The sequence below is a fragment of the Saitoella complicata genome, assembly GCF_001661265.1.
Source record: "Saitoella complicata NRRL Y-17804 unplaced genomic scaffold SAICOscaffold_31, whole genome shotgun sequence".
Taxonomy (NCBI): Eukaryota; Fungi; Ascomycota; class Saitoellomycetes; order Saitoellales; family Saitoellaceae; genus Saitoella; species Saitoella complicata.
The window spans coordinates 72,726-88,477 of NW_017567022.1; the positions used below are offsets into that span (position 1 = coordinate 72,726).

At 53.8% G+C, this 15,752-nt stretch overlaps 6 protein-coding genes across 6 annotated transcripts; 4 read left to right on the forward strand and 2 right to left on the reverse strand.

The window, feature by feature from the left end:
• Positions 1-1,258: 1,258 nt before the first annotated feature.
• Positions 1,259-2,782, forward strand: SAICODRAFT_10511 (homoserine acetyltransferase; the record flags this gene model as incomplete). The annotated part of the gene is made up of 1 exon (XM_019165258.1): positions 1,259-2,782. One exon carries the CDS (start codon positions 1,259-1,261, stop codon positions 2,780-2,782), a length of 1,524 nt encoding a protein of 507 aa, XP_019020897.1.
• Positions 2,783-3,251: 469 nt separating this feature from the next.
• On the reverse strand, positions 3,252-4,618 carry SAICODRAFT_68193 (uncharacterized protein). The gene has a single exon (XM_019170365.1). The coding sequence runs from the start codon at positions 4,341-4,343 to the stop codon at positions 3,669-3,671; it is 675 nt and encodes a 224-aa protein (XP_019020898.1). The 5' UTR covers positions 4,344-4,618; the 3' UTR covers positions 3,252-3,668.
• A 235-nt stretch (positions 4,619-4,853) lies between these two features.
• Positions 4,854-9,918, forward strand: SAICODRAFT_98195 (uncharacterized protein; the record flags this gene model as incomplete). The annotated part of the gene is made up of 3 exons (XM_019172148.1): positions 4,854-5,017; positions 5,090-6,227; positions 9,884-9,918. The coding sequence occupies exons 1-3, from the start codon at positions 4,871-4,873 to the stop codon at positions 9,916-9,918; spliced, it is 1,320 nt and encodes a 439-aa protein (XP_019020899.1). The 5' UTR covers positions 4,854-4,870.
• A 477-nt stretch (positions 9,919-10,395) lies between these two features.
• On the forward strand, positions 10,396-11,343 carry SAICODRAFT_38229 (alpha/beta-hydrolase; the record flags this gene model as incomplete). Its single annotated transcript, XM_019168588.1, has 1 exon — positions 10,396-11,343. A coding segment is annotated over one exon (948 nt), but the record flags the coding sequence as incomplete, so codon positions are not given.
• Positions 11,344-12,941: 1,598 nt separating this feature from the next.
• Positions 12,942-14,031, reverse strand: SAICODRAFT_191088 (uncharacterized protein). Its single transcript, XM_019166053.1, has one exon. The coding sequence runs from the start codon at positions 13,639-13,641 to the stop codon at positions 13,300-13,302; it is 342 nt and encodes a 113-aa protein (XP_019020901.1). The 5' UTR covers positions 13,642-14,031; the 3' UTR covers positions 12,942-13,299.
• A 390-nt stretch (positions 14,032-14,421) lies between these two features.
• SAICODRAFT_28130 (uncharacterized protein) lies at positions 14,422-14,874 on the forward strand (the record flags this gene model as incomplete). The annotated part of the gene is made up of 1 exon (XM_019167093.1): positions 14,422-14,874. The coding sequence occupies one exon, from the start codon at positions 14,422-14,424 to the stop codon at positions 14,872-14,874; it is 453 nt and encodes a 150-aa protein (XP_019020902.1).
• Between the last annotated feature and the right edge of the window lie 878 nt (positions 14,875-15,752).

Genomic DNA, 15,752 nt, shown 5'->3' on the forward strand with positions numbered 1-15,752 from the left:
AGCAATGGGTATCCTTCGATGCACAACTTCGTACTCTGCGTTGATATATGCGTTGCTGTTTGTCCTTGTCGTAACGTCTTCACGGCTTAACCTCCGTCGTATTGGTTACTTGACTTTTCCGAACTACCAGATGCGCCTGACTGCACGCGCTGCTCAAGTGAGGCACCGTGGACGACTGAGGCCACACACAAAACTGCTGAGGGAAACGAGCAGGGGGTGTTCTTTCTGTAGGATAGGATAGAGACGGGCCGTTTCCACTTCAACACGCGTGCTCGTTTTCTGGATTCTACACTGGAGGCGGCCGGCGGTGGAGCTCAGATGAAATGTAATGCACGCAGGGCCGAGGCGCCGGGAGGGACAAAGAAGGAAGAGAAGGGAGAGGGCCGTTGGAAGTAGCCTCATCGTAATCGTACGAGGGGTCTGGGACTTTTGTTTGGTACGGGAACGGTACATGGAGAAAGAACTTGATCAAAGGTCCCTCGCGAGCCATCTCGGTCTTCCCATAGGTGCATTCACCCCATGGGATAGGCAAAGTGACATATGATCAACCATGTAACCCCGTCACTCTCTTACCTCGCACAAAAGCCTCTGACGCTCGCGATCGACACACGCCTTTTTACCCGTCTTTCACCTGGTCAGCAGCCGCAAACGTTCCCGCCTTGTCCGCGGAGTTCGAACCGATACCATTCAACTGTTCGTGAGATTCGACCTTGCGGGCCCTTCGCTCCAAATGCCCACCTCACATTGACGTAGACTCAGACCTCCCCGGCTTCCAAACCGGTATGGGACGAAAGCACGTATCCACTCCTCGTGCCCCCCACATTCATCCACGCCCAGAGACGCAGACAGCGACGAGGACGGCAAGGAAGAAGACCGGGATGAGGATTCATGGCTTGCAAGTCAAGGATATATATAGCATTCAGTGGGACAAATGATCTCGGCTGATATGATCCGCGCGCTGATCACGCAATTCCCAAAATTCACGTGCACACGCATCACAGTGCACCAGACCGTCAGCCGGGCTCCGTGGGTACGTGTCGACATTACAGGGGGCGAGATCTCTTGCTGGACTGATCGCTGCTCCTCCTACACTCTCTCCCTTCATCTGTATACCCCCTCCGTCCACCCAGTGCAAGAGATCAATCAGATGAGGCCAAGTCGCCAATTACGAACATTATTGCGAGGATTGGAGAGGAACGGCGGTGCGGTGCGACGTCTCCACGCCTCCGAAGTACGACGAGGCCCTACGAATCAACCAATGTCTTTTCCCTGTCTGGACGCTCTCGAGTCCCGAACAGCAACCCTCTCCAACAAACTCGCATTCACCCCGCCCGAGCTCACCTCCCCGGATCCCACCTCCTCCACATCCTCCACCGGCACCGAAGGCGCAAACGAGCCCTCCTACGGCCGAATTCAAGGCGGGTACAAAACCTACGAACACAAAGAGCCATACCTCCTCGATCACGGCGGGATCCTACCGGGGTTCAAGATCGCGTATGAGACGTGGGGTGAACTCAACGCCGACCGATCCAATGCAATCTTGTTACATACCGGTCTCTCCGCCTCCTCCCACGCAAAATCACACCCAGAAAACCCGAAAGCCGGATGGTGGGAGCGATTCATCGGGCCCGGGAAAGCGCTGGACACGAATAAATTCTTCGTGATCTGTACTAACGTCCTCGGAGGTTGTTACGGCTCCACCGGTCCTTCCTCACACGATCCAAGCACGGACAAGCCGTACGGAACTACCTTCCCGATCTTAACGGTATGGGATATGGTCCGCGCGCAATACCACCTCCTCGACCACCTCGGTATCGACACCCTCTGGGCATCCGTCGGATCCTCCATGGGCGGAATGCAAGTCCTCGCAGCCGGAATCCTCGGTCGACGACCCGACGGCACCAACCGCGTCTCCCGCATCGTCTCAATCTCCGGCTGTGCCCGCTCCCACCCCTACTCCATCGCCCTCCGCTTCACCCAACGCCAAGTCCTCATGTCCGATCCAAACTGGTCCCGCGGTTTCTACTACGACAAAATCCCCCCACACATCGGTATGAAACTCGCCCGAGAAATCGCCACAATCACATACCGCTCCGGTCCAGAATGGGAACTCCGCTTTGGGCGCCAAAGAGCGGACGAGAGCAAGAGTCCGGCGTTGTGCCCAGATTTCAGGGTGGAGACCTATTTGGATCACCAGGGTGAGAAGTTTTGTTTGGAGTATGATGCGAATTCGTTGTTGTATGTTAGTAAGGCGATGGATTTGTTTGATGTTGCGCAGAAGCAGCAGGAGGAGCTCCGTGCGCTTCGGGCGAAAAACGCGGATCGTTTGGCGTTTTTTGAGGAGCATGGGAGATTACCGGATACCGACGAGGTTGTTGAGGCGTGTACGTTGACACCACCAGCAAAACCCTACCAAGACCAACCAATCCCAACTCCACAACAGTCCGCAACCACACAATCAACATCATCTCTCCCCCTCCTCTCCCCCGACCTCGTCGCAGGCCTCGCCCCCCTCCGCCAAATCCCAACCCTCGTCCTCGGCGTTCAATCCGACATCCTCTTCCCCGCCTGGCAACAACGCGAAATCGCCGATGCACTCAAATCAGCGGGGAACAGAAGCGTAACACACGTGGAGTTGAGTGAGCGGGAGAGTATGTATGGGCATGATTCGTTTTTGTTGTTGGTTGAGGAGGTGGGGGGTGGGGTTAAGAGGTTTTTGGAGAGTAGTGGGGGAGGGGTTGTTGAGGAGGGGGTTGATGTTGATGCTAATGTTGGGTGCTGAGCGATCGTTGACCCCACGATACTTTGGAGGACGCCGAGGAATGAGAGGGGGGTTGTGGAGTACTTAAGATGATTATGGACGCGTTGAGGATGATATACCATGTACTTCTACTTCGATTTGGGACATCTTGAGCATTTTGTACGGGTTTTCTGATCATGAATCGAGGCCCCAAGTTCCCCATCTCTCTCTTCCTCGCGCTCCACTAGCTCGTACCGGATCCGTCTTGACTGCATTCCGCGGGAGTCGACAGAGCACAGCCAATGAATTTTTCCTTCCAGCAGACGTTCTTTCTCTCGGAAGATGATGGGTACTGGCTGTGAGCCGAGCTTAAAGCGTTGGACGATCCATTAGAACGTCCTGGAGACTCTCAACAGTCTTTCATTTCTAGTTTAAGGCAGTCGAGCGATATTTAGCCACAATGTTGTCACCCTGAAATAAGACATCCCGGTTGGAATTGGGAATGGAGATTCACTCTTGCACTGGATGGGAACAAGGACCTCTTGCCGATTGATCACAGGAAGCCCCTCTTGAGAAAATGTCATATCTCGTTGAAGACGGATACTGACTGTGAGAAGGGCCCTGTCTTTTCTTTCTCAAGTCGCACAGCTATGTTTCACCGTGGTAGCCGGGTTAAAGAGACATTCAGTGGAATTGAGAATGGAGATTCAGTCTTGCAACGGGACTCTCGTAAGTCGATTTCAAACAAAGCCCGTTGACTCGAATGCCATATTCTGTTCAACACCACAGTTCTTCACCGGCTGTCCGCGACGAATGCTTCACTCAACACCGGTATCCCCATGCTTGTGCAATGCCACACCTCTTCCCTCGTCTGCCGTACCTCTAGCTAAAATCACACCTTGCGTCTCGAAGTCCTCGAATTCTCGCGTCACAACCCCCCCAACCCGGCCAAAGCCCCCCTAATCTCCCTCCCCAATCCCCTCCTTGCGATCCCCTCCAACTCCTTGACCTCCCTCCCCACTACACCCCTCTTAATCTTCCCATCGATCTTCACGAACATGTCCAACAAAAGCGTCTGTTCTGCCCTGGTCATCGCACTTGCTGCTCCGGCCGTGAGGGTCGATGCAGAGGATGATGATGCGGACGCGAAGGACGATTCGCGCGAGATACCCGCCGACGATGGTGGACGACCTTGTTGGGTGGAAGATGTGCTGGGGTCAGAGGGGACGAGCGATAGAAACGCGGTATACATCTCCACCAACACATCCAGCAACGCGACAACCACAACCCCATGCTCCGCCCCAAAAGCCGGGACTTGGACACCACCCACACCCCCTTTCCCCTCCCCCGCCTTCCCTGCTTCCGCTGCCATCGTCGTGGTGGGCGAAGTTAGTGACGCAGTAGAGCCTTTTCGGAAGAACGATTTCATCTTCGCTTTCGTGTCCTGTTCCCCACCGGGGGTAGAAGACTCTTCATTCAACCCACCCGTGAGCGTCTCCCACTCCCTCACAACCCCCATCCACGCCCTCGCCATCTCCTTCGCCCCCTGTCCCGTGCTCCCCTGCGACTGGTACGGAAAGTCGAGAACACACCCACATGCCATCCCCAACACGAAATACCCCAACGTCCGTCCCGGCGGAACTTGAGACGTGGCATCATCGAGCTCCGACGATATGATATGGTACGTATTGAGCCAATTCCCACCTCGGCGTTCCCAGAATGATCGGATGTACCCTAATGTCTGGATTCGTTTTTGGGCGACGGCTTGTATGGTCTCCAGCGGATTCTTCTCGTTGAGGGGGGTATAGGCGTAGGGTGAGGTGAGGGAGGCGGAGGCGTTTAGTGAGAGCGTGCTGGATTGGGTATTGTGGGTATATACAGACATTGCGATGATTGTTGGTGAGTTGTCAGCCAAGTGCTCTCATTGCAACGACCTCGTATGCTACGATCCCTATTATCCCGACAGCTGGCCTTCGAGCAAGAGAGCATTGCACCATGACAGATGGCAGATAATACAGTTCAAGCGATCTCCATGTATAAGACGACTCGCTTCCGCTGGGATGGTGCAGCCATTGTGCGCGCTGCCGTCATGAGCAATCCAACCAACCATCCAACCGTAAACCTCTCGCAATGGCAAAGAAAGCTCACAAAGTCAAGAAACTCCCAAAGGACCAAAGGCTGCACATCTTGCTCTCCAATGGCCGCTTTCCCGTCAGTTTGGATCTGGCGAGACAGTTGCATAGAATGGGACATACAGTTTTTGTTGCGGATCCGATGGTGGGCTCCCTCCCTCCCTCCCTCCATGCATGCGCAGAGTGATGGATCAGTGCTCACTCACTACGTTCGCAGGAATACCACGTCTGCAAATTCTCCCGCTGCGTCCGAAAATCATTCTACGTCCCTGCCCCCCACTACGACGCCGCCGGTTACATCTCCGGTATCCGCGACGCCATCTCCTCCGCCTCCATCGACCTCCTCATCCCCATGCACGAAGAAATCTTTTTCCTGACCCAACACCCCGATCTGCAGAAAATCTGTTTCGCGCCATCTTATGCCTCTATCGTCAGTATGCACAACAAATGGGAGTTTTCGAGGGTGATGAGGGCTTTGGGCATCGATACGCCAGAGACGAGAAGGGTTACGAGTATGGAGGATGTAAGGAGGGAGTTGGGGGATGATTTTGCCGGTGGGAGGGAGTGGGCGCTCAAGCCTGTGTTTGGGCGAGCCAGCTCGAAAGTCTATCACCTGAAGCCTGGAAAACCCCTTCCGGACGACTGTGACGTCGCCGAAGACAACGTCTACATCCTCCAAGAATGGACACCCGGCCGCCAACTGTGCTCCTACGCCGTCGCGCGCCGCGGTCATGTCATGACCTCAACAGTCTACCCCGTCCTCGACACAATCGACGGCGCCTCCTCCGTCTACTTCAAGGCGATCGAGCATCCACCCATTATGGACATCATTGAGAAGATCGTTAAGGGGACCGCGTGGACAGGACAGATTGCGTTTGATTTTGTGGAGGGCGAGGATGGGAGGGTTTGTGTTATTGAGTGTAATCCGAGGAGTACGAGTGGGATTCATTTGTATAAGGGGACGCCGTATTTGAGTTCGGCGTTTACGCTGGGTCCGGCGCCCTCATCCCTCTCCTCCCCCTCTTCTACCAACAAACCCGCCACCACCACCACCCAGCCCCCACCCTCCGCCCGCCGCCAAGTCATGCCCGGCATGCTAATGTGGTCCCACTCCTCCGCCTCCCTCCACGATTGGCTCACCCACCTCGTCAAACTAATGGGAACCCGCGACGTGACGTTCAGTAGACGAGACGTCCTACCAGCACTCATGCAGCCATTTTTGTTGACGAGTTATTATGAGATTTGTCGGGAGAGGAAGTTGGAGCTCAAGACGATGTTTCAGGATGATGTTGTTTGGGTGCCGGGGAGGGAGGAGTTGGAGGAGGCGGAGCGGTTGAGGGAGGGGGAGAGGCGGGGTGGGAATGAGAAGAGGGAAGGGCTAGGGCATAGGGTGGGTGAGGCCGTTCCGACGTTGAATGTGCCGATTAATGATGCGACGGGGCCGCTTGGTGCTAGTATGACGGCGTTGACCGTTGAAGCTGGTGTTGGTCTTCGTCGCCAGTCATCCTCGGACGAGAGGTTGCGGAACGTCAATCCGACTTCCCCCGCCCCCAAGGGCGAGAAATTCGAGGGACCCGGGGACGAGGAGGATGAGAGTGTAAGTGTGCTTGTTAGGAGGGCGAATGAGAGGTTGGATAAGGAGCGGGAGGGGTTGGGGTTGAAGATTTGGGGGTCGGCTTAAATTTTGGACTAGACAGTGACAATGACAATGACAGAAGAGGAAGAGGAAGAGAGGGAGAAGTAGATGATGCGATGATTATTGTTACCCCATTGGAGCTGGATGATCGTCTCTTGAGGAGTTTTGCTGGTGCTGTTTTGCTGCCTCCGTTTTCTTATGATTAATGATGATGAACTTCTGATAATCCTACGCTGTCTACAAATTTATATGGCCCAATTTCGGGACGGAAAGGGCGGATGCTTGGGGGTGGGGCACGTGCACGTGGGAAGGAACCCCATGTACGTACGAGCACGACATCGACGTCTTCGCAGTTCAACGACCGTACAAAGGATTAGGAAGCAGGATTAAGCGAAGCAAGAATGACAGCAATGATGACAAGATTGGACTTGAGCATGATCAATGATCTGAGGAGTGCGGAGGTGCCGTTTTACAGTGTGTCGTCTCTCCTCTCCTCCTGCTTCTCTCAGGTGGCATTTGCTGATAGTAGGACGGCGTAGTGATCTCGAATCTGATGCACGAACCCGACATCTCAAAAATAAACTGGACTTTGATGCACGCACGACGAGTCCAGCGAGAGAGTCGACGGTTGGCCGAGAAATTACGTCTTGAAGAGGAAGCATCGAAAGCCCCGCCCGAAATCGCTGTAACTGAAGTCGAGGATGATCAAGTGGTGGTGGAAGAGACAGAGAGGAGCCGAAGGGTGTTAAGGGCCTACGAAACGCACAAGATGACACTCTGGGGCCGTGTAGGCGAGGAACTTGGGGTTGGTCCATCACAGGCCGAGACGAGTGTTTTGGATGCGTTACGGAGGCGGGATGTGGTTGTTGCATAGCCTCTCTATTTGTGCTTGGGGTATCATATATCTTATTCATCATCATCACTATCGTAGCCCATAATCATATCATAACACCTTCCAAAGGGAAAGTAGAAGGGGAGGGGGTTAATGTAGCCCAGCAATCTCCTCAACACTCTTCAACCCAACCCCCCTCCGTCCCTCTTCCTCTCCACTCCCACTGAGTGTCCGTCTCCTACCCACATGGGGTGGCGTTGCGCGGAATCTTGGTGTCTCCAGTACCTTCCTTTGCGGGGACCACTGTGCTTCGGCGGCTGCTGTGAAGCTGGAGCTGGTAGTGGCGGGGGATGAGGAGGCAGAGGCGGAGAAGTAAGATGACGATGACGGTGGTGAGGGATGGGAGGGAGATGAGATGAAGTGCTGCGTCAATAGCGGACTCCCGGACCCCGGCACAGGAGAGTAAGGCCCAGAGTGTGATCTTGGTGGTGTAGATGGAGCTATCATACCCCAAACCACTCGTCAGCTTCACCGAAAAGTCTCTATGACATCATGAATACGAAGTACCTGACATTCGGTCTCGCTCTCGGTCTTCACGAGCTTCCATCGCGGTGACGACAGGGTAGCATCCCTTGAGCCCCACCTCCTCACCGTTGATCTGTCCTTGCTCACTGTTTGTGGACATGGCTATGTTTCCCGTTCTTACACCGACGTATTCCTGAAGGGTAATGGCCATCTCACCGCAGTCAGGGTGTTTGCTTGGTGTGGGGATGGCCACGGGGGCAAGGACATGTGCTCACGCTGCGCATGCGGCCAGCCGAAACGCCGGTAACCCAAACTTGATTTCTTTATGACTTTGAGCAAGAACGAGAAGATTGACACCAAGGAGCGTAAGTTCATAATAGCGCTTTCGCGCTTGCAATTCGTGCTTTCCGCGATGGTGGGCAGCCTCTTGGGTTGCACTGCCATCCTCAATGCTCCACTAGGTCAGCTTGATCATCCGCTCTCATGGTTTGCGTGCTCGGTTTCTACCTTTTTGGGTGGAAGTTTCTTGTTCGACTTGATCTTGGCGACACAAATCACGAAGCTACAGAAAGATGCGGATATGTTCTTGATCGCTGCGATGGCGAGCTGGCTTGGAATGGCAGTTGCTGGTCCTCTTTGGCTTTCACTCCAGTTTGAAAGTAGATGAAAAGTGTTATACGCATGCAGTCGAATGAAGTAAAATTGCGACAGTATTGATGTTAGCAGAGGAAGGAAAAGAAGGAGCTGTATTGACGATTAAAGCTGACGTTGTGTTCTCCTCTTGCTGCATTCATTATCAAGAGCTGCGGAAGCCGACCGGCCTGTATGCGCATCCCACGGCAGCCACTCTTGATCTCCACAACCAACCGCGCATACATCCCCTCCAGCACAACAGCACCACCTCCCTCCACTTTTCTGCTTATTTTTGTGCTCGAAATCTGTATCGCTAACCATGAGGTGCACAACCCTTCTCCTGGTATTGTTCGCTTTCTCCTGGCTCCTCGGAACCCTCTTCCTCCTCCTCCCAATCTCATTTCACCACCTCTCTTCCTCAACCACCTACCCCTCCTCTTCAACCAACATAGCTCGCGTGGGTATGTGGACACTCGTCATCTCATCCCTTCTTTTCACGCTCTACAACATCTTCTTCGTCTCCCTTCGCTTTTCCCTCTTGATCTTTTTGGTGTTGGTTGGGTGGTGGGTCGATTTCGGCCTCGTTGTCGGGGCGGAGGTCGCGAGTCGGGGGGTGGTGCCGTTGGGGAGTGGGGAGGGTGGTGTGAAGGGGTTGGTTTGGGGGTGGGGGGTTTGGGGTGTGTTTACGGGGTTGGTTGGGGGGTCTGCGGTTTGGAGGGGGTGTATGCGGGGTGTATGCTGTGGTATGTACTGCATTTTCGATGGTGATCGGGCTGGGAGTGCTGACTAGGGGTGGTGTAGGTGGGAGGAAGAGGGATGATGTGGAGCATGTCGTCCGTCTCCAGGTTTCGATGAGTGAAATTGGACGTGCGTCGCCTACGACGGATGATTTTGATTTGCGGTGTGATGGTATGTTCATAGATCGTTCAAACTTCAGAATATGTGTTGATTGAGTGCTCTCGATGATTTCACGATCGGGAATGCGGAGTACGTTTACCGGTACTCGATCGAAGATCCTCCTGTGCCGGTTGTTGCCTCTGCCTTGCCGTCTCCACAGAGGAATGGGCAGGGAAAGAAGGATGTGATGGTCGTTGCTGGTGAGAGCTTGAATCCCGAGCCTGTAAGAACAGGGTTGACTCTACTCTTACAGAATTCGGCCGATGACGGTATATATTACGGACGATACATTATGCGATTGTGGAGGTATGAGCTCTCCAACGACCGTATCCGATCCATGGGATGGAAGCTGATGGATACTCATGCAGTTGTCCATCGTTACTCCGGAGAGTGCGTTCGAGACCCCTGTGACTCGCTCGATCGTAGCTACAAGCAAGGAGAGACATGCGTCGGTTGCGGCGAGGAGGTCAAGCATTGGGTGAATGGAGAGTGGAAGTGTCCGCCTCTCCTGGATGTGTATTGAGATCGGGGATGTCGCGGAACTGGTACGTAATCGACATGGCTGAGTTTGACTCAAACATGACTAGTAGCTTAAAGAGCAACGTGAATGTCCTGCGCGAGATGAGGGTGCCTGTTTTCATGTGAGTGCGAGGTTATGAGAATGGAAAAGTAGCGATACGTACAAGGGACGGTTTCCCTTTCGTCTCATCAAGATTCCTTCCCGTTGCATCCGACTGCGCCAATCATGCATGACATTGAAATACCGCGTCCGCTGTGAACAACAAAACACAAAGTAGAACATCAACATCTTCACCAGCAATCACATACAACGACTACGATGAATCCACCAACAGCAACAACAACAGCCTACTCCTCCCTCCCCACAGATCTCCCCCGCCATCCGACTCCCACCCTGATCACACCCGACATGACAGCCGGCCTGCAGCACCCCCGCCCCGAGAAGCTCCCTCCAAAACCCCTCAAGCCGAACCACCATGTCCTCGTCGCAAAGGCCCGGTTCTGGCGGTTTCTGATGCAAATCGGTATGGCGATCCATAAGGTCGCTCCACCACTTCCACTAAGTCCCGCCTGGGAGACCACGATACACGTCCCCAAAGACCCAGCAAACGGCGAGAAAGGTGGAAAGATCCCTCTAGCCTTCTACGCGCCCCGCACCCACCGCATCTCCCTCTCCCTCTCCCACCCCGTGTCAACAGTGAAGAGACCCCTCGTGGTCAACTTCCACGGCGGCGGCTTCACGATCGGTAACCACCACGACGATTGTCGGTGGTCTACAGCCCTCGTACAAAACTGCGGTACAATCGTCTGTAGCGTCGGATACCGTCTGGCGCCCGAGTATGCGTTCCCAACGGCTGTGGAAGATGGCGTTCGGGCTATCATGTGGTGTTATGAACGGAGGGAGCAGCTAGGTATCGACATCAGTAAAATCGCCATATCAGGCTTCTCAGCAGGCGGAAACCTCTCCATCACAGTCCCCTTACTCTTAGCCCAAAAGCTAAAAGACATGGAAAACCCATGCCCCGGCCTCAAGATCCGAGCAGTCGTCGCACACTACCCATCCACAGACTTCACCCGTACCCGCGCCGAACGCCGAGCGTCGAATCTCAGGCCCGATCTTGGGCTTCCGCAGTTTTATACTGATTTGTTCGATTGGAGTTATATTGGGACGGATTTTGGGCATGTTTCGCCGTATGCGGCGGATCCGCTGCTTTCTCCGTTGAGGGCGCCGGAGGAGGTGTTGCTTGAGGGGTTACCTTCCTCGATTCAGATTATTGGGGCGGAGTTTGATGAGTTGCGGCTCGAGGAAGAGAAGTTTGCCGAGAGGCTCCGGAGTATTAACACCGCCTCGAGTGGGACGGGCATGAAAGGCAAGAGGTTCCGCGTCGACTACGTCCAAGTCAAAGGCGAAGGCCACGCATGGGATCGTGGTGTCGTTGTCGCGTGGGGACGGAGAGGGGGGTTGATGAAGGAGGTCTATGGGCGGGCTTGTGAGGAGGTTAATAGGGCTTTTGATGAGGACGAGGAGGCGTTGGAGGGGAATGTTGAGGTTGATGTTTGAGAATGGAAGTGCAAGGAGAAAGGAAGTATGGGGTAAGAAGGAGGAAGGGAGAGAGGAGGGTAGGGACTTTTGGGGGGATTGCGGGGATAGACATGCCTGTACGGCTATAATGGTTATGCTACACTAGTGATGCCCTTTGATATGATATTTCTTTTCGTGCCTTCGGTGCGACGCTCACTTACACTCCTGATCTGTATCCATGAGGGGAAGGATAGGCATGAGGAGGATCACGATTCACGGAACGCAAAAGAAGGATGTTATGTGGCTACGGGGATGAACCATGTATCCACCAACATTCTGATTGATCCTTCTTGCGAGCGTGGGACAAGGATCACCGGTACCCTTGCTATCGGTTGCATCGTCGGGTGAGAGCTCGAGGTCCGGTTTGAGTTTAGATGCGAGGAGGGATGAGTGGGTATCAAGTCCCACCACTGTCTTCCGTTCCCAGTGCTACGCCTTTGACAGAGGAGCGAGACGCGCACATCCATGAAGACCTGAAAGCGCAACAACTTATGGAGGCTTATGAAAGACATAAGCAGGGGTTTTGGACAAGATTGGCAAGAGAGGTTGGTTACAATGGTCCCGAGAGAGCCGAGAATGTTGTTTATGAAAAATTGTTGGAACGAAGGGAGGGCTTGAGACGGCAATGAAGGTTGCCGCATGGACCGGGGGTGGGTGAGGGGGCGGGTGACCAGGAGAGGCTCGAGAAGCCGTGGAGGACTGGAACTACGGGAAAGTTGTAACGCCAACTGTTAAGGCCTAGCAGGTAAAACAAATCATTCCTGTGAAATATATTGGAACCCTCTTGGGTTGATAACATTCAGGTTACGATCCCTCGGCTCCATGGTGAATGATAACGGATCAGTGTTGACGGATAAATGGTGTTTTCCTAGAGAGGCCAAGGTTCATTTTCCCACGCATACAGTCATGCTGCTTGGAAAGTTATTAATTGGAAAGTCATTAAACTGGGAACGGAAGACGGCAGTAACGTTCTATCATCTTCTAATCACCCTGGCACCTCCACCAGTGTTACGAATCACTCAATCCCCCAAACCCTAAAAACTCATAACCAAAGAGCTTTTAGAAATGTTAGTCAGTTACGGCAGTGACATGTCAGGTCGGCATACAGCCGCATACCGCTGCTTCGGGTTGTGAAGTGGTGGGAGGGGAGGGGTGAGTGAGTTCGAGCCTCCTAGGAAAGTCATTTGTGGGCTGAGGAGTCGGTAATGAATGGGCTGGTAGGCTTAGCGTAAGAAAAGGTAATTGCTTTGTCTGCGAACGGGAAGGGAATTCGGTGGGTGTCGGAGTGGTGGAGTTGGTGGTTATGGGTGAAGTGGTGGGAGGGGAAGGGTGAGTGGTGGTGACGTAGACGCTGGGTCGCGGGAAGGGACGAAGTGAAGCGATACTGGCAGAAGATCCGGAAATTCGATGTTGGCAAACTCGCAACCTGCGGAGCCTACCTGAGGATCCGCAGAGAGCACGTTTACCGACACGGAATTTGCCGTAGCATTTAGCCGGCGCAAAACCTTAATTGCGTTTCGAACGATCGAACAAGATCGCGGAAGACGGTGAAGGATGGACGAGTGTAGCAAAGTAGCTTTTCAACGGGAGAAACGAGGCAGAGTGAGGGAATGGATGCGCTGGCGGTGGGGAGACGGGTATCGACGGAGGAGGGAGGCGAACGGTAGAGCTGTGAATCAAAGGTTAAATCTGTAATAGGTAGTAAAGACAACGCTTTGAACCCCATCGTACAAGGGAGATCTTGCAAACCAGGGGCTCGTGCTGCATAAATTCATCCCGGTGTTTTGGTGGGAATTTTGATCCCTAGCGAGGAGGAGGCGAGATCAGCTCCAGGACATCGCATTCATCTCCAAACCTTCTCAATAATCCCATTCGAAAGGGATCAGTGCCCTGAAGATGAGACGAGGAGGTATAGGCGAGATGTAGGTGAGGTGTACGCGTCCAAGTCCACCAAGTCCGCCTTGGGAGGGGAGGTGTGCTTGCATCTGCATCCGAAGAAGAAAACCTGTCTCGGAGCACCCGTTCCAACCCATCCAGAAAATACATGCACACGCCAAAAATCAATCCCAGTTCCCATCCATCTTGTCCCCTCGCGCCTCTCTCCCACAGCTTCCAACAGAAAAGCTGCACCGTATGTACGCTCATGTCAGCAGCCCACCGGCGGCCCAAGCGCAAAAATAAATGTGAGGAATCGCACGAGGAAGTACTCGCGCCCGAAGATGCAAACGCAAAGACACTAAAAGGTGGAGCGTAGGTAAAGTTGGGCAGCTAGCGGGTGTTGCGAAAATGTCTAAGAAGTTCGGTGATTGGTGCTTTGGCCTTCTCTCCGGGATTCGAAGAAAATGTCAAGGGCTCAGATCTGCTGTGCAAAGGATCAGGGAGAGCTGTTGGAGATCAAAAGTAAGAGCTCCTTGAGGGTGCTTTGATGACTCGATCTCCCACATCCCCACCCGCTCCTTTGTCCGGCTGATCTGCACCCGCTGTGGTGTGCCGGATTCGGATGTGGCCATGGTCTCGGAGTCATCCCTCGAGGAGGGAGGCACACCCTAACCGATCCCGCCCCGCACACACGAACAAATGGAGCGATTAGGAGATGTCATCTTGCCGGAAAGGCGTGAGATTGTGCAGGACACCGCAAGGGACGTTCAAACCTTATTGTCGACGACCATCGACGAGGATGGAGGGATGTTATGGAGGATCAAAGGGAAGACGACGAGTATGGGGATGAGGGAAGGGTACCAAGAGGGTCTTGGTGGGTGGGAGAAGGTTTGTGCGTGGCTTGTTGGCTGCTTTGTCTGTGCTAGTAGGTGGGGCATCGTCTTTCTTCGCTAAACAGCGGAATGACTGCTCCTGCCGGATCAGCGGCATCATGCTTGCTCGACATGCCCCGCAAAGGCTTCAGAATCCTTCCTGGACACCTTCAGAATGTTCTTATCGCTGTCGTTGCTGTCGACCGCGCTCCTCCTTTTCAGGCTCTCCCCTCCTCGCCCACTTCTTCCCCTCGACTCTCAACTCAAGGTAACACTCCCTTCTCCGCCCTCAGTTACCTGGAAAGGCTCCCGAATCCTTCTTACGAGTACCAAGAACGTCGTCACCGCTGTTGCGGCTCATGGTCGCCCTTCACGAGCCAGAATCACCTCGCCTCCGTCAACTCCTCCCAGCATCCTCAACTCACCCCACGGCTCCCTAACCTCGCCCTTGTTCGCCGGACAAATCCAAGCACTATTCATACAATCAGAAGAAGCCCAACGAATGCGTCCACCACCGCTTAGAGCTCGGATTGCTTCTCGACTTCTTTCGCGAGGTGGACATGTGTCCGTCGGAAACGACAATGTATTCCCGACAATCAGTGGCTTTGGAGATGATTGTGGTGGCTGACGAGCGATGTTGTGCAGTTTAACAAAGATGGTAAACAACCTCTCAAGTGTGCCTCTGGCGAATTGGTCATGGATGTTGTCTTACGGTGCCGTTGTCGGTGCTGCTGGCGCGGTCGTCGTGGGTGCGTTGCTGGATACGTACCCACCCTCTCTTTCGCCCAGTGAGGCCTTCCAATGTCGTTTTCGAGATGAGGAAAGGTGATGGAGAGTCGCTGAGGTCGTGGATTGTCGTCCGTCGCCGTCTTCCACCTCCGTGTTTTAACATGCCCGGCTCGTCTTCTATCTTCGCCCCGTCCCACGGCGGAATTGTTTCTCGATAAATGACGCCGAACATCATCATCGGCCATTTCATCCAACACAGAAACCACTCTCGAGATATGACTCGTCATTATCAACCATCACGATCATATCATTGCTGCAGCGAGCGGGGTAAGCAAGATCTCGAGAGCTCCGAGCGCAATCAAAACAAGTGAAGGTCGGGAAAATGGTGATGTTTTGATTTGAGAGTGTTCTTTGGAGATATAGAGGAGCGGGTGGGATGCGAGATAGGGCGGGATGTGTGGATATGAATATCGGGAGTGGGGCGTACGCCTGGTAAGAAAAATGTCGGTGTGGCCGGCTGGGGACGACAACTGACTGAAATACGCCAAGAGGAGCGTCGAGAAGATGTGAGAGGTAGTGTTGAGTGTTATAAGGCAGTACGGTGAGTGTTGCTGCGGTGAATTGACCTTTTTGCAGGGGTGTGGGTGTCGATGATCACGGGCCGTCCAGGTGGGATCGACGGATGTCGACAACCAGCCTGTCAAACTTTTCGACAAGAGTCAGCAGTATCTTGCGACCTTGCTGCCATCTCTTCTCGACCCTCTACAGTCCTCTCAG

Coding starts and splice junctions, on each gene's coding strand:
- SAICODRAFT_68193 (XM_019170365.1), bottom strand. CDS start 4,343: ATGGCATGTGGGTGTGTTCTCGACTTTCCGTACCAGTCGCAGGGGAGC.
- SAICODRAFT_191088 (XM_019166053.1), bottom strand. CDS start 13,641: ATGAGCGTACATACGGTGCAGCTTTTCTGTTGGAAGCTGTGGGAGAGA.